General features: G+C 35.2%; 3 protein-coding genes and 1 pseudogene across 3 annotated transcripts; all 4 read right to left on the reverse strand.

The window, feature by feature from the left end:
* Nucleotides 2-6766, reverse strand: LOC109719970 (pentatricopeptide repeat-containing protein At3g14580, mitochondrial-like). Its single transcript, XM_020246829.1, has 3 exons — nucleotides 6678-6766; nucleotides 739-835; nucleotides 2-622 (listed from the first exon to the last, which is right to left on the reverse strand). The coding sequence occupies exons 1-3, from the start codon at nucleotides 6764-6766 to the stop codon at nucleotides 2-4; spliced, it is 807 nt and encodes a 268-aa protein (XP_020102418.1).
* Nucleotides 7511-9618, reverse strand: LOC109720026 (germin-like protein 8-8). Its single transcript, XM_020246886.1, has 3 exons — nucleotides 9525-9618; nucleotides 8701-8882; nucleotides 7511-8218 (listed from the first exon to the last, which is right to left on the reverse strand). Exons 2-3 carry the CDS (start codon nucleotides 8810-8812, stop codon nucleotides 7671-7673), a joined length of 660 nt encoding a protein of 219 aa, XP_020102475.1. The 5' UTR covers nucleotides 8813-8882; nucleotides 9525-9618; the 3' UTR covers nucleotides 7511-7670.
* On the reverse strand, nucleotides 12568-14940 carry LOC109720024 (pentatricopeptide repeat-containing protein At3g14580, mitochondrial-like). Its single transcript, XM_020246884.1, has 2 exons — nucleotides 14854-14940; nucleotides 12568-13770 (listed from the first exon to the last, which is right to left on the reverse strand). The coding sequence occupies exon 2, from the start codon at nucleotides 13745-13747 to the stop codon at nucleotides 12605-12607; it is 1143 nt and encodes a 380-aa protein (XP_020102473.1). The 5' UTR covers nucleotides 13748-13770; nucleotides 14854-14940; the 3' UTR covers nucleotides 12568-12604.
* LOC109719972 lies at nucleotides 21036-25563 on the reverse strand (annotated as a pseudogene).

Here is a 25695-nt window from a genome sequence, read left to right on the forward strand (position 1 = left end):
TCTAAAACATGCATGTAAGAATCTTCTTCCAAGTGCCCATTCGAGGAACGAATCCGTGTTCCACCATTTGCTTTAGTACAGAATAAGCATCATCCAAACTGTCTTCACTACATAGGCCCTCAATAATCAGTTTGTATGATGAAAAACTGGGTTTGCTTCCTTGAGAGATCATAAATTCCATAAAGTCCTTAGCCTTCACAAACTGTTTTTTGCCAAGAAACCCACAAAGAAGTGCTTCATAAGTTCCTGAATTAGGGTAACACCCCTTCAGCTTCATTTCCTTTAGCAGATTCAATCCCTCATCCACCCTTCCTTGCCTGCAAAGGCCACTAATCAATACATTAAATGTTACCGTATCAAGATCAATACCTTCATTTTCCATTCTCTTATATACCGCAAATGCTTCATCTAATCTACCATTTTTACAAAGAGAATGCATAAGCGTCGAATAAGTGGTAGCATTAGGTTCCAATCCCTGCTTTGGTAGTTCATGTAATAAGGCAAACGCCGCGTCTAGCCTATTATGTTGACATAAGCCCTTTATAAGAATATTAAAGCAACAGGTATCAACAGTTATGCCCAATTTGGACGCACTCATGTATATCTCATGAACAATCTCGTACTGTCGAGTACACACAAGCATGTTTAAAACATAATTGAAAGTCTTAACCGAAGGCCAACAATGAAAACTGGGCATATTGCGGAGTGTCTCAATGCTTTTTCGTGATGTTTCGCAACATTTCCGTACATTTTGATGCAGTCTATAAAAGAATTCATCAGAAAGTCGGCAATTCTCATTCTTGCCCTCTTCAACAGATCCTCCACCTCGTTGAATCTACGTGCATAGGCAGTTTGTCGATTATTAAACTATAGAGAGTTCACTGGGTTGTAGTCCATACGAGTCGTGACCTTCTCGAACGCAACCTGTAAGTAAATCAGGATGTCTGATATTTGTAAATATTTTCAGTACTCATTCGGCGCTAGCCAATCCTTGTGATCTAATCTCCCAACCAGTAACTGTCATCAACTGGACCATACTTAATTTTTGATAAAGAGGATATGAAATGCTTTGAAATGCCAGAATTTCTTAGATCAACACTGTGAAAATAATACATAGCTTGCGGAACCAATTTATTCATAACTGCAAAAGATCCTATACAACCCTGCACCGGAAAAATATCATCAAATATAAACAATCGGTGTTTTATAATAACCTTTTAGAGGAGCTAAATCATGTTATTCACGGAAGCCCGAGTAATTAGTTAAGAAAAAAAAACAACTAAGAAAGGGGAGGTTTAAAAAATACAAAAACACTAATTACTTCACCTCTAGGAAAAAGGAAAATGTTACTTTATTCTATGTTTTTTATTCTAAAGCAAATAATTATAGAGGAAATCCATCCATCTTTCATATTTTTTAATCGCAATCCCTGTACAAAACCATGAAGTCAAATAACTCTCCCCTTCTCCCCAATTTTTGTATACCAAATTATAAAACATTTTAACTTAGAAAAAAAAAAAAGATAACAACTTTATGATCGGAGACATGATGAAGTGCGAAACTACAACCCTAAAAGATGCGATTTTTCCACTTGATTTCGTTTCCTTCTTTCAATTAATAGCTATGTTCTCTTCATTGGAGTAATCTAGGTTCCAAGTCGATCAATTTGGGAATTTCGCCAATTACGCCCACAAAATGCGATTTTTTGAAGCGATTTTGCGATTCTCCGACTCGATTCAGAACAAGAGGGGAAAAGGGATTACGCACAGCGGAATCGCTCGGCCCACGAACTCGTGCGCGCGCCCTGTCGCTCCCGCCGCGTCCCGTGTTCTATACTTCTATAGAGAGCACGAAGAGCGCAGCTGCGCAGCAAAAAATTCGGTGTACGGTGGACCCGTCGTTTTACGACCTAATTGTGTGGAAAACCCCGAACTATTGTATTTTCTAAAGCATGTCCCCGCTTTTTTGTGTTTTTGTTTTAATTGAATCGTGTTCCTAGTTAATTAGATTGGAGATTCAGTTAGATTGATCATTGATTCTATCAGATTTAATAATATTAGTTACTTTTAAATGAATGATGAAACTGCAGCAATTTATTATTGGTAAAAACTTGTAAATTTAACTAACTAAAGCAATGTTTCGAGCAGTAAGTGTAGGGGCATTTTTAAAAGTTTTAGTTTTTAAATAAACTTAGCAGTTTCGTTACGCAAACCCAGAACGCGTGGCCTACTGGATAAGGCCCTGCCTCCGAAGCGGGAGATTGTGGATCGTGTCCCATCGCGATCGTTTTCGTGCTTAAGTACATGAATTTTGGTGCATTATTATTTTTTTTAAAAAAATGCCTATACTTTGTCTATAAAAGAAAAAAAAAATCTTTATTTTTTTACTCATTATCCCGTGAATAAGATAAATCATTCACACATCTTACAATGGAATACATTATTCTGATAATGATAAATTCGCATCACACTTAGTTAACAAAAAAAAACCCTTACGAGTATAATCACAAATTTTATTTTTTATGATGCATAATTTTCTACTGAATAATTTTCTGATGATATTTAAGTAGTAATTAATAAAGCAATAACATGTATCCTAGAAACGCTGGTGAACCCAAAACTTTTTGGCATTTAAAATCCTGCGAATTACGGAATATGTTAAAAATATAAAACAACTGTCATTTTTTAAAAACTTAAGAAGATGATCAGGTTTTTATATCCAACGGCTAGCTAGACGGCCTCGGGAGAGGACAGCGCCATTGTGTATCAGCGAGACGAATAGGCGGAGAGAGCATGGAGGGATCAGGTTGATGGAAGCCGTAGGACAGGAGCCGCCCGCGCTACCGGCTATCGCTGGCGGAGGATGTCGACCTTGCAAGCTTCACCGCCGTGGCGGAAAAGCCATTGTGGCACTTTGGATCAATTTGGCGCGGGGGGGGGGGGGGGGGGGCGGCGGGGGGGAGGAAAGCAGAGAGAGAAGAGAAGAGAGAGAGAGAGAGAGAGAGTGTAGTTGTGAGATTGTGGAGGTTTATGTTACTGCATTGCAATGGAAACTAGTAACATTAAAAATTATTAGAATAATAATCTAACTTATATTTTATTTTTATTTTAGATCTTGCATTACATAATGGTATAGGATAATTACAGTTCCAACAACAAAAATACAAAGTAAAAAAAAAAAAAGGAGTGTGTGGTGGTCCATGGTGAACTGGGTGCATGCATATCGCTATTGTTGGGGGATTCCAATAGGAGAGATCGTTGTGTGCGCTCGGTGCATTGGGTCCGTACGGTTAAGGAATTTATTCTCATAATAGGGATGCAAACGATCCGGTTGGTGGAGCTCCGCCCGGATCCGCCCAGACGGGATAAGTAAATGGGAGAAAATAAACGGATTCGGGGCGGGAAACGGGGTAAATTTTACGATCCGAGACGGATTCGGGCAGGAAACGAGAGAAATTTTGACCCGCACCGAATCCGCCCTGAATCCACCCCGCCCCGAATTTGCCCCGAAAATTATTTATATTTTTAAAAAATATTTCTAAAAAATTATGTGTTTACAAAAAAATTTAAAATACAAACAAGTTAGTACTCTCATTTCTAATGTATTTGAAACTTTTGAATTTTATTTTGAATTTTGATTGATATTTTTTATTTTTATAATTGATATTGTTAAATTATATATATAATATTATTAAAAATTATTATTTTATATTTTACAAAATATTAATAATATTATAATTATATAAAAAAATATTAGTTGGCCGGGCGGATTCAGGGCGCCGGCGGGAGGCGAGTTACAAGGTGGGGCGGATTATGGGATTTATATTTTAATCTGTCACGGATTCAGAGCAGGAGACGGGGCGGAATTTTGCTAGTCGAGGCGGGAGGCGGGGCGGGGATCCCGCCCTCAGATCCGCCCCGTTTGCATCCCTAATCTCATATAATCTATGCACATCTATAATCTACAAACCTATATGAAGCCACAATACTTTTTGCCACGTGGCATGTCATCTTTCATTCTCATAACCGAACTTAAATCAAACTACCTTTTCCTCTTCTCAACGCCCAACCCTTCACCTCCCCACTCCTCTAATTACATACAATGTGCAATATTTAATTACATGCACCATACTAATATTCTATCAATAAGTGTGCTTTATAACTTTAATCCACTCTTATTCTCTATTAATCTCTCACCCTCTCTTTTTTGTAACTCTTTTGCATACACCATAAAAAACTTTTTGTCACGTGACATGTTAACCTTCTTTCTCATAGCACAACTTTAAATCAAACCACCTTCTCCTCTTCTCAACGCCCAACCCTTCACCTCCCCACTCTTCTAATTACATATAAGGTGCAATATTTAATTATATGCACAGTATTAATATTCTATCAATGAGTGAACTCTAGCTATAATTTTATTTTTTTAACAATTGAATTTAGTCATACAAATTAACTATGCTTAATATGGTATAGCTTCCTATATATTAATAAATTGTAAATATAAATTTTATTAAAATTTTTAAATTTTACTTCTATTATCTATCCGCTGTATCGCACGGGTCTCTACACTAGTACATTATTATTTCTCATAAGCTTTTACCACGTTGTAGCACCATAATCTTTCCTTCTTAAAATTCCTTTTCTGTAACGTTTGCCTCTTCGGCTTCCCGTCTCATTAATTTCTTCTCCATAACATATGCCTCTTTGGCTTCCCGTCATATTAATTCCTTCTTTATAACATCCCAATCCTCCTCCTTCTTGACCACTTAAATTTTGTAATGTATAGTTATGTAAAGGGTGTGTATCCCTCTCCTCTAATGGTCTCGAAGGACGAGAAGTATCGGCTAAGATATGGGCTTGCCGAAAAAGGATTGAAGGCATTTTGGTAATTCACGAAATTGTCGGTGTTAGTAGAGAATGCCCTAAATGAGGATACAAAGGGGTCCGATTTTTCTGTAACAAATTTTTTTCTCCTATAATTTTTTTCATCTTTCGTTATTTTTTATTAAATTATAATTTTATTTTAAAATTTTTTAAATATTTTTTATATTATTAAATTTAATTAAGTATGATTATATCCGCCACATCACGCGGATTCCTACACTAGTATTATTTATCCTATTATGAATTGGGAACCACAGAAGCCTTCCCGTGTTTGGCGGAGGGGTTCAGTGGGACCCACTTTTTTTTTTTTTACTCTTTCTCACTCTCTCTCTCACACCCTGCATCTTTTTTTTATTTTTTTCTCTCAATATTTTTTTTTATTTTTATCTACATCAAGTGTAAAATTTTATTGCATAGATCAATCCCATTTTTAATAGTCAATATAACAAAATTAAAATTTCATCAAATAGATATAATTTATAATTAATAAAAAATTTATATATAAAAATTAATAGATTTTACCTTTATAATAAAATTTTATAAATACGGTGTAAAAAAGGTTATAAACCGAGTGCATAAGGCATGCTCATATATTGTGTAAGATAAATTTTAACTTTAACAAGATAAAACTATCTAATATAAGGTTTAGTTTGGTATTGAGGTCTATCTAATGTTATTAGATAAAATAGAGTTGGGATAAAAGCATATAGGAATATACTTCTACGTCCTCCGGTGAGACCGCAAAAAATATATAGTAACGGACTAATCGCGATATACAGAACTGAATATTCTATACGGAAACAAATAGGGTATTTTTCCATCGTATTTTCTTACCGCACATAACGCAATCTTCCCACAATCCCAAACAAAGTCTAAGTACTTGAACTTTAGTTTTTTAGTTAAGAATTTACTTATATCTTTTCTTTTTTGTTTTTGCCTATTTTTTAATAGTCGATATAACAAAATTAAAATTTCACCTAATAAATATAAGGAAATCTATAATCAATAAAAATATAAAAAATTAATAGATTTTTATCTTTATTATATATATATATATATATATATATATATGGTCCGGCTACTATACTATTATGAGTACGATTGCCCTCGTATTCATAAGTTGTTTTCGATGATAGAGCTTCCAAATCGACGATCCACACCGTTAAACGTTATTTACAGCATTTAAAACTTCTAGAAATCAAATTTATAATTTTTCGACATCATTTACCTTACGATCAAGAGGTCACAAATTGACAATTTTTAACGACGGTATGGAATACTTTGAGTTTAACGGTATAAAAGAATCGGGAATTTGTTGAATTTTTGATAGAAAATTCTATTCACTACATAGATAAAGATCAATAACTCCGATCTTTGAATTGAAGGATCCGATCATCCTTTTTTTAGGACGTCGTTCGATTTTGACCGTTCATTTTATGCCCACTTGATGGACTTTATTATGATTTCGAAAATTTACGAAATTTATTTTCTAGAAGTTTCAAGTACTCTAAATCATATTTAACGGAATGGATCGTCGATTCCAGAGCCTCATCATGAAAACAACTTATGAGTACGAGGGCTCCAATACTCATAATATATAGTAGCCATGCTCTCTCTCTCTCTCTCTCTCTCTCTCTCTCTCTCTCTCTATATATATATATATATATATAAAATTTATATTTATATTATTTATTTATTTTTTATCTATACAAACTTATGAAAGGGCGACCCTAACGGAGCCCTCCCCGCGTTCAGTGGGGGTCCTGCGACTTTTCGCTCCTCTCCGCCTACCTGTACGGTGCTGCACGCCCCCTCCCTCCTTTCTTCCTCTTTGTCTTCGCCGGGGTGGTCCGCTCTGACTTTTTCGTTCTCTCCGCCATCGCTGCGGTGGTCGCTGTCCTCCCTCAGGAACGTAGCCGCCTTTCCGTACGGCACGACGTCCCCCCCTTGTCATTACACTAATTGGGAACCAAAAGAAGGTCTCCCCTTATTTTGGGGAGGTTGTAGGGCCCACATATTTTTTTAAAGAATTAATTGCACATTGGTCCAGATCTTTTCACTATTTTTTTATTTTGATCTCTATTTTTTTTTTTGCCCCAACCTTTTCACTATTTTTTATTTTGGTCCCTAATCTTTTTTTAATAGCACGGTTAAAAGAGGTGTTAAAATTAACAAAATTATCATGTAAGCACTTAGTTGGCTTTCTTTTTTTTTATTTGTAAATTCTACCTTGATGATAATAGAAAAATATTATTCATCTTTTTTAATACTGTGGTGAGTTTTTATTTTATTTTAAACTAATTTATTCATTTTACTTATTAGGTTTAAATATTTTTAGAAAGAAATATACTTTAATTTTTAATTATTCGATACTGAGATAAATAATATTGAAAAATATTAATGCATAATAAGAAAAAAAAAATGATGTTAATAATTATACTAATTTAGTATTGTATTGTCGGCGGGGCTCAAAAATTTAGTGCTTGATTTATAAGAAATTGATGATCATAATTTTATTTCAAATTAATATTTAATCTAATAAATAGTAGTGACTTAATACTCAACTGACAATTCAGATCATTCTATGCGTGTTAGCGCCGAGTTTTCATTAATTAAGGCATAAATTAAGGAACAACAAACTTCATCACACTATAAAAAAGAAGTAAAGCATACAACAGTCTTAATTATTGCAATATTTGTGCAAACACATACACATTGTTTGCTTATTTAGATCAAGCATCAACTAGTAAGCAACACACAGTTCATCTTTAATAGATGTTTAATTTAGTTGTTCACCCAGAATTGCGCTTGGAGCCAATCCACAGTATTCTTATCCAGCTGAAACGCCTTGGCAAGAACCTCATCCGAAATCGGCGGCTTCGCCCCGAAAACTGCATTGGCTATAGTGATCACACCGGGGTTCTGGCTGCTCAGACCGGATAGCACAACCGCGCTGCTCGCTGCCGGATTAAATTGGAAGTGGATAAGTCCTTGGGGGAATACGAACACGTCTCCCGTGTTAAGCACCTTCGCGAAAAGCTTGTTGTCAGGGTTAGAGGTGACGAATCCGACGCAGAGAGTGCCCTCAAGGACGGTGAGGATCTCGGTGGCGCGCGGGTGGGTGTGGGGAGGGTTTAGACCATTGGGGGCGAAGTCAATGCGAGCTATGGAGATGCCGAGGGTGTTGAGGCCGGGGAGCTGCGCCACACTGACTAGAGTCACGTTGGAGCCAACCTTGTTCATGGTGTTTCCAGGCTTGTCGAGACCAGGAAAGAAGAAATCTTCAGGGGTGGCGAGGTTTGGGTCCTTGCACACGAACCCATTTACGAATACTGCACGAAAATAGGAAAGCAGTTCAGCAAGGCAAAATTTGGTTTGGGGATAAATGTAGATGAAATGAAATTTTTTTATTCTCTTGTTACTGTAGGGATCATCATAAAAAACTACAAATATTCCCCACATCTGATGCATCCATACATACATAGATACCATACTTTTATTCATAGTCAATCCCATGGGAGGTTGAAATTGTTTTCTTTTTTTTCTTTTAAGAGAAAGGTAGCAAGCTACCTGCTGTATTCAATTTTATTTAAAAAAATGAACTTAGCTAAAAATGTGAAGCTAAAAATGAACTTAGCTTGAATAGAACTACTACATATTTTTACTGAAGCTTGCAGTGTTTGGTAGAATAAAAAAGAATAGCTTCAAATTATGTGCATGCTATCCTCGAAATAAAAGTTAACCAAAGTAAACATAGAATGTTTAGCAATGCCTTGAAGAAATAAGTAAAAAGAGAAAAAAGAATAGTGCGTACTTGGGGAGTTCTTATCCGCAACGCAGAAGTCTTGGAGGGGGCTAGGATCAGACGCAATGGCTCGCGAAGAAACGAGGGCAAGGAGAGTAAGGGCAAGAATGTAGGGAGCCATCTCTCTATCTCTAACCCTCTATCTCTATTCCGTAGGATGCGTGGTGCGATAACTGAGATAGAAGAGATGGCTATATATAGAGGATGAAGCATTGGAACAGTCATTCTTGCAGGAAAAGAAACGAGGACTAGTTAAACATGTTACTAGAACAAGCTAAAAAGCTAGCATTATCCTCATGCTGTCTTGGGTGTTTTGTCCAAGTCATATTATTAAAGGTTTATACAGTCATAGTGAAATGGTAAGAAAGAAACACGTTTTAGTCTGACTCAGACAGAGGAAACACTAATAAGAAAATAAAACTGAAGGCCCAATCTCAGTTGTTTACCATTCTGAAACAGAAAGAGAAAAAATAATAATAGCACGAGCAGCATTACAAATTTTTGAATAATAATGTAATGAAATGAGGGACGAACGACTGAGATTGAGCTTCGAGTTTTCCATCTTAATTTTGTTAGCCTGTAGATTTGTGCACCGGGTAATAAGGAAGAAGATTCAAAGTTTGGACTAGTGATTTCTTGAGTTGTTAAAATATTATGAAATCGGAGCAGTTAAGATTGTTGAAATTATATACTAGAGGTCATTTTTTTTATCATGACTTGATAACCGATATGAGGACTTGACTGGGTAATATTGTTTAGTGGAGTCTAGAGATCCTAGTAAGGAAAAGATGAGAGAGAGATTTCCAGGGAAAAAAAAGGAGTTAAATTAATACCTTTGGTGGTGCTTAGAGAAATCTGACGATCTGCTTTGATGCATAAACACCAATGTTTTTCGAACTAGCCGTCGAACCGGAAACCGGTGCCGAGAATTCAAATTAAAACCTGCATCAAACGATTCGAATATAATCATTAGCCTGCCAACAAAAAATAGAGCCATTTTATTAATATTAATATTAGAAAAGAACTTTGAATTTTTGTTTTGATCTGAACATTATTGATTCTTTTTATTAATATTAGAAAAGAACTTTGAATTTTTGTTTCGGTCTGAACATTATTGATTCTTTACTCTCTTACAATTGTAGAACCAAATAGAGCAATCTTATTCACCATTGTATTTAATTAATATTTTAAACTTTTGGATGCCACGCTATCGCGAATGGTTCAACCAGTGATCAAACCACTAAACTTTTTTTTTTTGAGAGATAGGTAGCATGCTACCTGTTTCGTTCATTTCATTTAGAAATAAACTTAGCTGGAAATGTGAATCAACTATGATTCAAACTTGGAACCTCGGGTACCTACCACCAAGCCCCTTGTCACTTGCGCTAGGACGGTCGGTATCAAACCACTAATCATTGAGTAGGAAATATTTTTGGGTTTATTACCACTCCCCGTTTCTTAAAACATCCAAAAACATCCAGTTTAGCATATCTCTTCTGTCTCGCCAAGGGGCATGATTTAACATCCATGATTATGACGATGATCTTACGACGGACTAAAATAAAAATCCTTGAAGAAGAAGAAGAAAAAAGATTCTCATACCACACAAGTTCAGAACTTACAGAATCAATATGATTAAAAAGTTTGTGCATCTAGAGGAGATGAAAATATCATAGAGATATTGAAAGGAGAATTACCAAAAACACCCTCAAAATTCACCCCAAATTGCTTTTCAGTTCATATACTAAGCCTGCAAATAGCTAGGGAGTGGTTACTATTAGGCAAATAAATCAAAATTTCCATTCCTAACCAGTGTAAAGGAAAGGATATTCTAAAGCACATACTAGGTACATCAAACAAGAGATTTCCAACACGATAGTTTAATATATATGGATGTTGTCTAAATCTCTTTGACTTATTCAGATTTAGTTTTTGAATTCTTATTTATGTAGACTAGTCCTCATCTTATCTAGAATAGGGTGTACAAGTAGCATTTTTCAAGTATGATGATCTCATTGCTGTCTTCATTTTTCCCTGTTAGCTTTAATTGGTATGTGTTGTTATGGTTCGTTATGTTTCATTATGTCAAAGCTCATGTGCTGATAAAGGTGACAGATTTCGAATCAAAATGAACTCAAGAATTGAGAAAAATCAGGTGAGAAGGGATACAGATCTGTCAAGTAATCAAAGATCTTTATAATTAAGTTCAAATTTACTAGTAATCCATAAATTAATTCCTAAAAGGAAAAGAAGAGGAGTACGGAGTACTCCATTAAACATGATGATAATACTTAAACCTCTAATAAATAACCAAAAGAAGAATGGGAAGCGAAACTGATATAAAGGTTAATAGAGCTGATATCATTTCCATATTACGGCAAAGTAAAGAATACCATTTGACACTCAGATAACACAATCCGGAACGGTACTGCATAACTTGTAATTGCTAGTCAAAAAATTACAACAAGAATGTACAGATATAGTAAATCATGAAATACTCAAGATACCACAATTCTTTCTTGAGACATCTGTTGATGCAGAATCGGGTGCGGATAGGATTGATTTGTTTAGGTTTTAAATTTTTTCTAATTTTCGGAATTATTTTACTTGTTAATTTGTTTTAGTTGTTTTTGTAAAGATTTTTAGGATTTATCATAGAGAATAAATCCCTAAAAATTAGAAATATGGTTTAGATTTTTTAGATATACTCGAATTAGGAAAATATTCCTAAAATCTTGGGATTTGAATTAGATTAGGATTACGGTTGGATGGTTATAAATATAGTCTATAATTTGTAATTTGGGACGAGTTATGATGGAATAAAATTTAGGTTTGTGTTTTTACTGCGGTCATAGTATCTTTTTCCCCTTCTCTTCTCCGCATGTGCGCCGGTAAAATTCTTTTTCCTCAGAGGTTCTATCTTCTTTTTTTCTCTTCTTCGTCTTTTCTCATTTCCTCTATTTTTCTCTTATCCTTCTTGTAAATTTGCTTTCTCTATTATTAGCTACTTTTAAAAAAATTACAAAATAAAAAAAAAATCATCAGAACCTTCTTGCTAGAGTCATACTACTTTTTTGTTTTTTTTCCTTTTTTTTTAATTACAAAATTTAATTTAAAATTCATTAAAATCTTTTAAAAAATCTGAAATTTAATCTAAATTTTTTAGAAAATTCTAAATTTGGTTTTAAATTGATTTTGGGCTCATCACTTGCAAGATAGAATAGGGTTTTCTGAATTTGTCCTGCATCATCTGTATTTTCTCATAATATGAGCAACACTTTTCCAGTCGGATGTAGATGACATGAATTGCCGACGTGCATTAACGTCACGTTCATCCGACTTAAACACCGTATATAAGCATGCGAAAGACACCACTAGGGAAATCCAAATGCTATTACCTGTATCCAAACTGAAATGCCAGTAAAGAAGGGTTCAGTGCTACAGAATGAAAGTTCTAGAGATGTTCATGGAGTTAGATGAATAAAGTTTCGAAGTTCTTTAAGTTTACAATTGAATAACAAACCTGTGAAGATTTTCCATGGAACGTTGCCAAGTGTTCCATTATCTGACAGTAACTGACGGTAAATCTGCCGAAACTGACTCAAGACAATACACAAGAAGCAATCACAGGGAAATTATGTTGGATTCTAGAGCAGCTTCTTTGCTCCAAAAGCTTGCAGCTCTGCATTTGCAAGGCAAAATCGGGAAGTAGAACTACTGTGCTGGAAATCTAAAATGATCATTGGACCACAAAAAGCATAAGCCCCAACATGAAGGTGCTTCTTCTACTATAATGGGAAACTGGTCGGAGAACGCATCAGTGAAAAGGCCATTAGTGCAATTTTAAACAGCTTTACTGAACAACACTTTTGCCGAAGGTCCAGCTAGGACAAATGGGACCCAAGTGAATCTTCTAAAACATGCATGTAAGAATCTTCTTCCAAGTGCCCATTCGAGGAACGAATCCGTGTTCCACCATTTGCTTTAGTACAGAATAAGCATCATCCAAACTGTCTTCACTACATAGGCCCTCAATAATCAGTTTGTATGATGAAAAACTGGGTTTGCTTCCTTGAGAGATCATAAATTCCATAAAGTCCTTAGCCTTCACAAACTGTTTTTTGCCAAGAAACCCACAAAGAAGTGCTTCATAAGTTCCTGAATTAGGGTAACACCCCTTCAGCTTCATTTCCTTTAGCAGATTCAATCCCTCATCCACCCTTCCTTGCCTGCAAAGGCCACTAATCAATACATTAAATGTTACCGTATCAAGATCAATACCTTCATTTTCCATTCTCTTATATACCTCAAATGCTTCATCTAATCTACCATTTTTACAAAGAGAATGCATAAGCGTCGAATAAGTGGTAGCATTAGGTTCCAATCCCTGCTTTGGTAGTTCATGTAATAAGGCAAACGCCGCGTCTAGCCTATTAAGTTGACATAAGCCCTTTATAAGAATATTAAAGCAACAGGTATCAACAGTTATGCCCAATTTGGACGCACTCATGTATATCTCATGAACAATCTCGTACTGTCGAGTACACACAAGCATGTTTAAAACATAATTGAAAGTCTTAACCGAAGGCCAACAATGAAAACTGGGCATATTGCGGAGTGTCTCGATGGCTTTTTCTGGATGGTTCGCAACATTTCCGTACATTTTGATCAGTCTATAAAAGAATTCATCAGAAAGTCGGCAATTCTCATTCTTAGCCCTCTTCAACAGATCCTCCACCTCGTTGAATCTACGTGCATAGGCTAGTTTGTCGATTATTAAACTATAGAGAGCTTCACTGGGTTTGTAGTCCATACGAGTCGTGACCTTCTCGAATGCGCCTGTAAGTAAATCAGGATGTCTGATATTTGTAAATATTTTCAGGACCTCATTCGGCGCTAGCCAATCCTTGTGATCTAATCTCCTCAACCAGTAACTGTCATCAACTGGACCATACTTAATTTTCGATAAAGAGGGTATAAAATGCTTTGAAATGCCCAAATTTCTTCGATCAACACTGTGAAAATAATACATAGCTCGTGGAACCAATTTATTCATAACTGCAATAGATCCTATCAACCCTGAATCAGAAAAATATCATCAAATATAAACAATGCAGTGTTTTCTAATAACCTTTTAGAGGAGCTAAATCATGGTATTCACGGAAGCCCGAGTAAAATTAGTTAAGAAAAAAAAAAAAAACNCTCCACCTCGTTGAATCTACGTGCATAGGCTAGTTTGTCGATTATTAAACTATAGAGAGCTTCACTGGGTTTGTAGTCCATACGAGTCGTGACCTTCTCGAACGCGCCTGTAAGTAAATCAGGATGTCTGATATTTGTAAATATTTTCAGTACCTCATTCGGCGCTAGCCAATCCTTGTGATCTAATCTCCTCAACCAGTAACTGTCATCAACTGGACCATACTTAATTTTTGATAAAGAGGATATGAAATGCTTTGAAATGCCAGAATTTCTTAGATCAACACTGTGAAAATAATACATAGCTTGCGGAACCAATTTATTCATAACTGCAAAAGATCCTATCAACCCTGCACCGGAAAAATATCATCAAATATAAACAATCGGTGTTTTATAATAACCTTTTAGAGGAGCTAAATCATGTTATTCACGGAAGCCCGAGTAAATTAGTTAAGAAAAAAAAAACAACTAAGAAAAGGGGAGGTTTAAAAAATACAAAAACACTAATTACTTCACCTCTAGGAAAAAGGAAAATGTTACTTTATTCTATGTTTTTTATTCTAAAGCATAATAATTATAGAGGAAATCCATCCATCTTTCATATTTTTTTAATCGCAATCCCTGTACAAAACCATGAAGTCAAATAACTCTCCCCATTCTCCCAATTTTTGTATACCAAATTAAAAACATTTTAACTTAGAAAAAAAAAAAAGATAACAACTTTATGATCGGAGACATGATGAAGTGCGAAACTACAACCCTAAAAAGATGCGATTTTTCCACTTGATTTCGTTTCCTTCTTTCAATTAATAGCTATGTTCTTCTTCATTGGAGTAATCTAGGGTTCCAAGTCGATCAATTTGGGAATTTCGCCAATTACGCTCACAAATATGCGATTTTTTGAAGCGATTTTGCGATTCTCCGACTCGATTCAGAACAGAGAGGGGAAAAGGGATTACGCACAGCGGAATCGCTCGGCCCACGAACTCGTGCGCCGCGCCCTGTCGCCTCCGCCGCGTCCCGTGTTCTATACTTCTATAGAGAGCACGAAGAGCGCAGCTGCGCAGCAAAAAATTCGGTGTACGGTGGACCCGGTCTTTTACGACCTAATTGTGTGGAGAACCCCGAACTATTGTATTTTCTAAAGCATGTCCCCGCTTTTTTTGTTTTTGTTTTAATTGAATCGTGTTCCTAGTTAATTAGATTGGAGATTCAGTTAGATTGATCAGTTGATTCTATCAGATTTAATAATATTAGTTACTTTTTAAATGAATGAATGAAACTGCAGCAATTTATTATTGGTAAAAACTTGTAAATTTAACTAACTAAAGCAATGTTTCGAGCAGTAAAGTGTAGGGGCATTTTTAAAAGTTTTAGTTTTTAAAATAAACTTAGCAGTTTCGTTACGCAAACCCAGAACGCGTGGCCTACTGGATAAGGCCCTGGCCTCCGAAGCGGGAGATTGTGGGATCGTGTCCCATCGCGATCGTTTTCGTGCTTAAGTACATGAATTTTGGTGCATTATTATTTTTTTTAAAAAAAATGCCTATACTTTGTCTATAAAAGAAAAAAAAAATCTTTATTTTTTTACTCATTATCCCGTGAATAAGATAAATCATTCACACATCTTACAATGGAATACATTATTCTGATAAATGATAAATTCGCATCACACTTGTTAACAAAAAAAAAACCCTTATCGAGTATAATCACAAATTTTATTTTTTATGATGCATAATTTTCTACTGAATAATTTGTTCTGATGTATTTAAGTAGTAATTAATAAAGCAATAACATGTATCCTACGAAAGGCCGCTGTGTAAACACAACAAACATTTTTGGCATTTTCAAATCGTGCACGAATATGTTAAAGAATATTAACAACAACTGTCATTTTTTAAACAACTTAAGCAGATATCAGTTTTTATATCCAACGGCTAGCTAGACGGCCTCGGGAGAGGACAGCGCCATTGTGTATCAGCGGAGATGGAAATAGGCGGAGAGAGCATGAGAGGGATAGGTTGATGGAAGCCGTAGGACAGGAGCCGCCCGCTACGCGGCTATCGCTGGGGGATGTCGACCTTGCAAGCTCACGCCGTGGCGGAAAAGCCATTTGTGGGCACCTTTGGATCAATTTGGGGGGGGGGGGGGGGTGAGGGGGGGGGGGGGGGGAAGAAGCTTAGAGAGAGGAGACAGAGAAGAGATGTTGAGATGTGGATGTGGTATCAACTTTTGGGGGGGGGGGGGGGGGGGAAGGAACTTAGAGGAGGAGAGTAGAGAGAGAGAGTTTGTTGAGATGTGCTGAGGTGTGGGTTTTATGTTACGATGCCATGCATGGAAACGTAGTAAACATTAAAATTACTTAGAATAATAATCTAAACCTTATATTTTATTTTATTTTAGATCTTGTTTACATAATCGGTATCTAGGATTAATTACCTGTTCCCGCCAACAACAAAATACAAAGTAAAAAAAAAAAAGGTGGTGTTGGTGGTCCATGTGAAATGGTGCATGCTAATGCCTATTTTGGGGATTCCAATAGGAGAGATGCGTGAATGTGTGCGTCGGTGGCATTTGGGTTCCAGTACGGTAAGGAAATTTAATTCTCAATTATAGGATGACCAACGGATACGGTTGAGTGGGAGCATCGCCGCCGATCCGCCCAGACTGGAAAAGTAAATATAGGAAAAAATAAATGGATTTCGAGCAGGAAACGATACAATTTTACGATCGAGACGGATTCGGGCAGGACAGACAGAGAAATTTTGACCCGCGACCGAATCCGCCCTGAATCCACCCCGCCCGAATTTGCCCACGAAAATTATTATATTTAAAACAAATATTTCTAAAAAAATTATGTGTTTACAAAAAAATTTAAAATACACACAAGTTAGTACTCTCATTTCTAATGTATTTGAAACTTTTGAATTTTATTTTGAATTTTTGATTGCTTTTTTTTTTATTTTTATAATTGATATTGTTAAATTATTATATAATATTATTAAAAATTATTATTTTATATTTTACAAAATATTAATAATATTATAAATTATATAAAAAAATATTAGTTGGCTGGCGGATTCGAGGGCGCCTGGCGGGAGGCGAGTTACAAGGTGGGGCGGATTATGGGATTTATATTTTAATCGTGTCACGGAATCGGGGAGGAGACGGGAAGAATTTTGCTAGTCGAGGCGGGAGCGGGGCGAGGATCCCGCCCTCAGATCCGCCCCGTTTGGCATCCCTAATCTCATATAATCTTTGCACATCTATAATCTACAAACTATATGAAGCCAATTTTTTTGCCACGTGGCATATCATCTTTCATTCTTCATAACCGACTTTAAATCAAACTACCTTTTCTCTTCTCAACGCCCAACCCTTCACCTCCCCACTCCTCTAATTACATTACAATGTTGCAATATTTAATTACATGCACATACTAATATTCTATCAATAAGTTGCTTTATAACTTTAATCCACTCTTATTCTCTATTAATCTTCACCCCCTCTTTTTTGTAACTCTTTTGCATCCACCATAAAAAACTTTTTGTCAGCGTACATGTTAACCTTCATTCTCATAGCCACAACTTTAAATCAAACCACCTTCTCCTCTTCTCAACGCCAACCCTTCACCTCCCCACTCTTCTAATTACATGTAAGGTGCAATATTTAATTATTATGCACAATATTAATATTTCTATCAATGAGTGAACTCTAGCTATAATTTTATTTTTTAACAATTGATTTAGTCATCACAATTAACTATGCTTAATATGGTATAGCTCTTCTATTATTAATTAAATTGTAAATATAAATTTATTAAAATTTTTAAATTTTACTTCTATTATCTATCCGCTGTATCGCACGGGTCTCTACACTAGTACATTATTATTTCTCATAAGCTTTACCACGTGTAGCACCATAATCTCTCTCTTCTTAAAATTCTTTTCTGTAACGTTTGCCTCTTCGGCTTCCCGTTCCATTAATTTCTTCCATAACATATGCCTCTTTGCTTCCGTTCATATTAATTCCTTCTTTATAACATCCCAACCCTCCTCCTTCTGACCACTTAAATTTTGTAATGTATAGTTATGTAAAGGGTGTGTATCCTTCCTCTAATGGTCTCGAAGGACGAGAAGTATCGGCTAAGATATGGGCTTGCCGAAAAGGATTGAGGCATTTTGGTAATTCACGAAATTGTCGGTGTTAGTAGAGAATGCCCTTAAATGAGGATACAAAGGGTGTCGATTTTTCTGTAACAAATTTTTTTCTCCTATAATTTTTTCATCTTTCGTTATTTTTTATTAATTATAATTTTATTTTTAATTTTTAAATATTTTTTATATTATTAAATTTATTAAGTATGATTATACGCCCATCACGCTGATTCCTACATAGTATTATTTATACTATTATGAATGGGAGAACCCAGAACTTGCCGTTGTTTGTGCGGAGGGGTTCAGTGGGACCACTTTTTTTTTTTTTTTTTTTTGCCCTTTCCTCACTCTGCTCTCTCTCACTTTTTTTTCCTACTCTTTCTCACTCTCTCTCTCTCACACCCTGCATCTTTTTTTATTTTTTCTCTCAATATTTTTTTTATTTTATCTACATCAAGTGTAAAATTTTATTGCATAGATCCATCCCATTTTTAATGTCAATATAACAAAATTAAAATTTCATCAATTAGATAATATTTATAATTAATAAAAAATTTATATATAAAAATAATAGATTTTACCTTATATAATAAAATTTTATAAATACGGTGTAAAAAAAGTTATAAACGAGTGCATTAAGGCATGCTCATATATTGTGTAAGATAAATTTTAACTTTAACCAGATAAAACTATCTAATATCAGGTTTAGTTTGGTATTGAGGTCTAATCTAATTTATTAGATAAAATAGAGTTTGGATAAAAGCATATAGGAATATACTTCTACGTCCTCGGCTGGACTGCAAAAAATATTATAGTAACGGACTATCGCGATATGCAGAACTGAATATTCTATACGGAAACAAAAGTATTTTTCCATCGTATTTTCTTACCGCACATAACGCATTTCCCACAATCCAAACAAAGTCTAAGTACTTGAACTTTAGTTTTTTAGTTAAAAATTTTACTTATATCTTTTTTTTTGTTTTTGCTATTTTTAATAGTCGATTATAACAAATTAAAAATTTCACCTAATAAATATAAGGAAATCTATAAATCAATAAAATATAAAAATTATATGATTTTTATCTTTATTATATATATATATATAATATAATATATATATGGTCCGCTACTTATACTATGATGAGTACGATTGCCCTCGTATTCATAAGTTGTTTTCGATGATAGAGCTTCCAAATCGGCGATCCACACCGTTAAACGTTATTTACAGCATCTTAAAACTTCTAGAAATCAAATTTATAATTTTTCGACATCATTTACCTTACGATCAGAGGTCACAAATTGACAATTTTTACGACCGGTATGGAATACTTGAGTTTAACGGTATAAAAGAATCGGAATTTGTTGAATTTTTGATAGAAATTCTATTCACTACATAGATAAAGATCAATAACTCCGATCTTTGAATTGAAGGATCCCGATCATCCTTTTTTTAGGACGTCGTTCGATTTTGACCGTTCATTTTATGCCCACTTGATGGACTTTGTTATGGATTTCGAAAATTTACGAAATTTATTTTCTAGAAGTTTCAAGTACTCTAATCATATTTAACGGAATGGATCGTCGATTCCAGAAGCTCATCATGAAAACAACTTATGAGTACGAGCCTCCAATACTATAATATATAGTAGCCATGGCCTCTCTCTCTCTCTCTCTCTCATCTCTCTCTCTCTCTCTATATATATATATAATTTATATTTTATTATTTATTTATTTTTATCTATACAACTTATGAAAGGCGACCCTAACGGAGCCTCCCCGCATTCGGTGGGGGTCCTACGGACTTTTCGCTCCTTCCGCCTACCCGTTACGTGGCTGCGCCCCCCCCTCCCCCCCCCCCCCCGTGATCTCCTTTCTTCTCTTTGTCTTTGCCGGGGTGGTCCGCTCTGATTTTTCGTTCTCTCCGCCATCGCTGCGGTGGTCGCTGTCCTCCTCAGGAACGTAGCGCCTTTCCGTACGGCACGACGTCCCCCCTTGTCATTACACTAATTGGGAACCAAAGAAGGTTCTCCCTTATTTGTGGGAGGTTGTAGGGCCCACATATTTTTTTAAAGGATTAATTGCACATTGGTCCAGATCTTTTCACTATTTTTTATTTTGATCTCTATTTTTTTTTTTGCCCCAACTTTTCACTATTTTTTTTTTGATCCCTAATCTTTTTTAATAGCACTGTTAAAAGAGGTGTTTAAATTAACAAAATTGTCATGTAAGCACTTAGTTGCTTTCTTTTTTTATTTGTAAATTCTACCTCGATGATAATAGAAAAATATTATCATCTCTTTTTAATACTGTGATGAGTTTTTATTTTATTTTAAATAATTTATTCATTTTACTTATTAGGTTTAATATTTTTAGAAAGAAATATCTTTAATTTTTAATTATTCGATACTGAGATAAATGATATTGAAAAATATAATGCATAATAAGAAAAAAAATGTTGTTATAATTATACTAATTTACTATTGCATTGTCTTCCACCGCATCGCGCGGGGCTCAAAAATTTAGTGCTTGATTTATAAGAAATTGATGATCATAATTCTATTTCAAATTAATATTTAATCTAATAAATAGTTAGTGACTTAATACTCAACTGACAATTCAGATCATTCCATGCCTGTTAGCGCGAGTTTTCATTATTAAGGCATAAATTAAGGAACAACAAACTTCATCACACTATAAAAAAAGAAGTAAAGCATACAACAGTCTTAATTATTGCAATATTTGTGCAAACAATACACATTGTTTGCTTATTTGATCAAGCATCAACTAGTAAGCAAACACACAGTTCATCTTTAATAGATGTTTAATTTAGTTGTTACCCCGAATTGCGCTTTGGAGCCAATCCACAGTATTCTTATCCAGCTGAAACGCCTTGGCAAGAACCTATCCGAAATCAGGCGGTTCGCCCGAAAAACTGCATTGGCTTATAGTGATCACACCGGGGTTTGGCTGCTGCTCAGACCGGGATCACAACGCGCTGCTCGCTGCCGGATTAAATTGGAAGTGGATAAGTCCTTGGGGGAATTACGAACACGTCTCCCGTGTTAAGCACCTTCGCGAAAAGCTTGTTGTCAGGTTAGAGGTGACGAATCCGACGCAAGAGAGTGCCCTCAAGGACGGTGTAGGATCTCGGTGTGGCGCGTTCTCGGTGTGGGTGTGGGGAGGGTTTAGACCATTGTGGGGCGAAGTCAATGCGAGCTATTGGAGATGCGAGGGTGTTGGGCGGGGAGCTCGCCACACTGACTAGAGTCCACGTTGGAGCCAACCTTGTTCATGGTTTTTCCAGGCTTGTCGAGACCAGGAAAGAGAAATCTCAGGTGGCGAGGTTTGGGTCCTTGCACACGAACCCATTTACGAATAACTGCACGAAATAGGAAAGCAGTTCAGCAATGGGAAATTTGGTTTGGGGATAAATGTAGATGAAATGAAATTTTTTTTATTCTCTTGTTACTGTAGGGATCATTCATAAAAAAACTAAAAATATTTCCCCACATCTGATGCATCCATACATACATAGATACCATACTTTTATTCATAGTCCAATCCCATGGGAGGTTGGAAATTGTTTTTTTTTTTTCTTTTAAGAGAAAGGTAGCAAGCTACTGCGTGTATTCAATTTTATTTAAAAAAATGAACTGTAGCAAAAATGTGAAGCTAAAAATAGACTTAGCTTGATAGAACTAATACATATTTTACTGAAGCTTGCAGTGTTGGGTAGAATAAAAAGAATAGCTTCAAATTATGGTGCTGCTATCCTCGAAATAAAAGTTAACAAAGTAACATAGAATTGTTTAGCAATTGCCTTGAAGAAATAAGTAAAAGAGAGAAAAATGATCGTGCGTACTTGGGGAGTTCTTATCCGCAACGCAGAAGTCTTGGAGGGGGCTAGGATCAGACGCAATGGCTCGCGAAGAAACGGAGGGCAAGGAGAGTAAGGGCAAGAATGTAGGGAGCCATCTCTCTATCTCTAACCCTATATCTCTATTCCGTAGGATGCGTGGTGCGTATAACTGAGATAGAAGGACGATGGCTATATATAGGGATGAAGCATTGGAACAGTCATTCTTGCAGGAAAAGAGAACGAGGACTAGTTAAACATGTTACTAGAACAAGCTAAAAAGCTAGCATTATCTCATGCTGTCTTGGGTGTTTTAGTTCAAGTCATATTATTAAAGGTTTATACAGTATAGTGAAATGGTAAGAAAGAAACACGTTTTAGTCGTGACTCAGACAGAGGAACACTAATAAGAAAATAAAACTGAAGGCCCAATCTCAGTTGTTTACCATTCTGAACAGAAAGAGAAAAAATAATAATAGCACGAAGCAGCATTACAAATTTTTGAATAATAATGTAATGAAATGGAGGACGAACGATGAAGTTGAACTTCGAGTTTTCCATCTTAATTTTGTTAGCCTGTAGATTTTGTGTGCACGTGGTAATAAGGAAGAAGATTCAAAGTTTGGACTAGGTGTTTTGAGTTGTTAAAATTTATGAAGTCGGAGCAGTTAAGATTGTTGAAATTATACCTGGAGGTCAATTTTTTGATATGACTTGATAACCGATATGAGGACTTGACTGGGTAATATTGTTTAGTGGAGTCTAGAGATCCTAGTAAGAAAAGATGAGAGAGAGATTTCCAGGGAAAAAAAAGGAGCTTAAATTAATACTTCGGTGGTGCTTAGAGAAATCTGACGATCTGCTTTGATGCATAAACACCAATGTTTTCGAACTAGCCGTCGAACCGGAAACCGGTGCGAGAATTCAAAATTAAAACCTGCATCAAACGATTCGAATATAATCATTAGCCTGCCAACAAAAATAGAGCCATTTTGATTAATATTATATTAGAAAAAGAATTTCAATTTTGTTTTGATCTGTAACATTATTGATTCTTTTTATTAATATTAGAAAAGAACTTTGAATTTTTTGTTTCGGTTCTGAACATTATTGTTCTTTACTCTCTTACAATTGTAGAACCAAATAGAGCAATTCTTATTCACCATTGTATTTAATTAATATTTTAAAATTTTGGATGCCACGCTATCGCCGAATGGTTCAACAGTGATCAAACCACTAACCTTTTTTTTTTTTGAGAGAGATAGGTAGCATCTACCTGTTTCATTCATTTATTTAGAAATAACTTAGCTAGAAATGTGAATCAACTAGGATTCAAACTTGGAACCTCGGGTACCTACCACAAGCCTCTTGCCACTTCGCTAGGACGGTCGGTATCAAACACTATCATTGAGTAGGAAATATTTTTGGGTTTATTACACTCCCCGTTTCTTAAAACATCGAAAAAATCCAGTTTAGCATATCTCTTCTGTCTCGCAAGGGGCCATGATTTAACATCCATGATTATGACGATGATCTTACGACGGATAAAATAAAAATCCTTGAAGAAGAAGAAGAAAAGATTCTTCATACCACACAAGTTCAGAACTTACAGAATCAATATGATTAAAAAGTTTTGTGGCATTTAGAGGAGATGAAAATATCATAGAGATATTGAAAGGAGAGATTACAAAAACACCCTCAAAATTCACCCAAATTGCTTTTCAGTTCATATATTAAGCCTGCAAATAGCTAGGAGTGGTTACTATTAGGCAAATAAATTCAAAATTTCCATTCCTAACCAGTGTAAAGGAAAGGATATTCTAAAGCACATATACGGTACATCAAAACAAGAGATTTCCAACACGCGATAGTTTATTTATGGATGTTGTCTAATCTCTTTGACTATTCAGATTTAGTTTTTTGAATTCTTATTTATGTAGACTTAGTCCTCATCTTATCTAGAATAGGGTGTACAAGTAGCATTTTTCAAGTATGATGATCTCATTGCTGTTTCATTTTCCCTGTTAGCTTTAATGGTATGTGTTGTTATGTTTCGTTATGTTTCATTATGTCAAGCTTCATGTGCTGATAAAGGTGACAGATTGTCGAATCAAAATGAACTCAAGAGATTGAGAAAAATCAGAGTGAGAAGGATACAGATCTGTCAAGTAATTCAAAGAATCTTTATAATTAAGTTCAAATTACTAGTAATCATAATTAATTCTAAAAGGAAAAGAAAGAGGAGTACGGAGTACTCATTAAACATGATATAATACTTAAACTCTAAAAATAACCAAAAGAAGAATGGGAAGCCGAAACTGATATAAAGGTTAATAGAGCTGATATCATTTCCATTACGCGCAAAGTAAAGAATACCATTTGACACTCAGATAACAAATCCGGAACGGTACTGCATAACTTGTAATTTGCTATCAAAAATTACAACAAGAATGTACAGATATAGTAAATCATGAAAATATCAAGATACCACATTCTTTCTTGAGACATCTGTTGATGCAGATCGGGTGCGGATAGGATTGATTTGTTTAGGTTTTAATTTTTCTAATTTCGGAATTATTTTACTTGTTAATTTGTTTTAGTTGTTTTTTGTAAGATTTTAGGATTTATCATAAGAGAATAAATCCTAAAATTGGAAATATGCCGTTTAGATTTTTTTAGATATACTCGAATTAGGAAATATTCCTAAAATCTTGGGATTTGAATTAGATTAGGATTACGGTTGGATGGTTATAATATAGTACTTATAATTTGTAATTTGGGACGAGTTATGATGGATATAAAATTTGGGTTTGTGTTTTTACTGCGGTCATAGTATCTTTTTCCCTTCTCTTTCCGCATGGTGCGCCTGGTAAAATTTTTTTCCTCAGAGGTTCTATCTTCTTTTTTTCTCTTCTTCATCTTTTCTCATTTCCTCTATTTTTTCTTATCCTTCTTGTAAATTTGCTTTCTCTATATATTAGCTACTTTTAAAAAAATTACAAAATAAAAAAAATCATCAGAACCTTCTTGCTAGAGTCGTACTACTTTTTTGATTTTTTCTTTTTTTTTAATTACAAATTTAATTTAAAATTCATTAAAATCTTTTAAAAAAATCTGAAAATTTATCTAAATTTTTTTAGAAAATTCTAATTTTGCGTTTTAATTGATTTTGGGCTCATCACTTGCAAGATAAGTTAGGGGTTTTCTGAATTTGTCCTGCATCATCTGTATTTTCTCATAATATGAGCAACACTTTTCCAGTCGGATGTAGATGACATGAATTAGCGACGTGCTTAACGTCACGTTCATCCGACTTAAACACCGTTTATATAAGCATAGCGAAGACACCACTAGGGAAATCAAATGCTATTACCTGTATCCAAACTGAAATGCCAGTAAGAAGGGTTCAGTGCTACAGAATGAAAGTTCTAGAGATCTTCATGCGAGTAAGATGAATAAAGTTTCGAGTTCTTTAAGTTACAATTGAATAACAAACCTGTGAAGATTTTTCTGGAAGTTGCCAAGTGTTCCATTTATCTGACAGTAACTGACGGTAAATCTGTCGAACTGACTCAAGACAATACACAAGAAGCAATCACAGGAAATTATGTGGAGTCTAGAGCAGTTCTTTGCTCCAAAAACTTTGCAGCTCTGCATTTGCACAGGCAAATTGGAAGTGGGAACTACTGCTGCTGTGAAATCTAAAATGATCATTTGGACCACAAAAAGATAAGCCCCAACATGAAGGTGCTTCTTCTACTATAATGGGAAACTGGTCGGAGAAGAGCA

The sequence above is a fragment of the Ananas comosus genome, linkage group 14 (genome assembly GCF_001540865.1).
Source record: "Ananas comosus cultivar F153 linkage group 14, ASM154086v1, whole genome shotgun sequence".
Lineage (NCBI taxonomy): Eukaryota > Viridiplantae > Streptophyta > Magnoliopsida > Poales > Bromeliaceae > Ananas > Ananas comosus.

Bases quoted from the DNA above. Each gene is read 5' to 3' on its own strand.
- LOC109719970 (XM_020246829.1), bottom strand. From the start codon at position 6,766: ATGGCGGAGAGAACGAAAAAGTCAGAGCGGACCACCCCGGCGAAGACA. The intron at 836-6,677 runs GTAGGCGGAGAG...CTATGCACGTAG, and splicing joins GGGCGTGCAGCACCGTACAG to ATTCAACGAGGTGGAGGATC. The intron at 623-738 runs GTTGCGAAACAT...TGTACTCGACAG, and splicing joins GCATCAAAATGTACGGAAAT to TACGAGATTGTTCATGAGAT.
- LOC109720026 (XM_020246886.1), bottom strand. From the start codon at position 8,812: ATGGCTCCCTACATTCTTGCCCTTACTCTCCTTGCCCTCGTTTCTTCG. The intron at 8,219-8,700 runs GTACGCACTATT...ATTTTCGTGCAG, and splicing joins TGCGGATAAGAACTCCCCAA to TATTCGTAAATGGGTTCGTG.
- LOC109720024 (XM_020246884.1), bottom strand. From the start codon at position 13,747: ATGAATAAATTGGTTCCACGAGCTATGTATTATTTTCACAGTGTTGAT.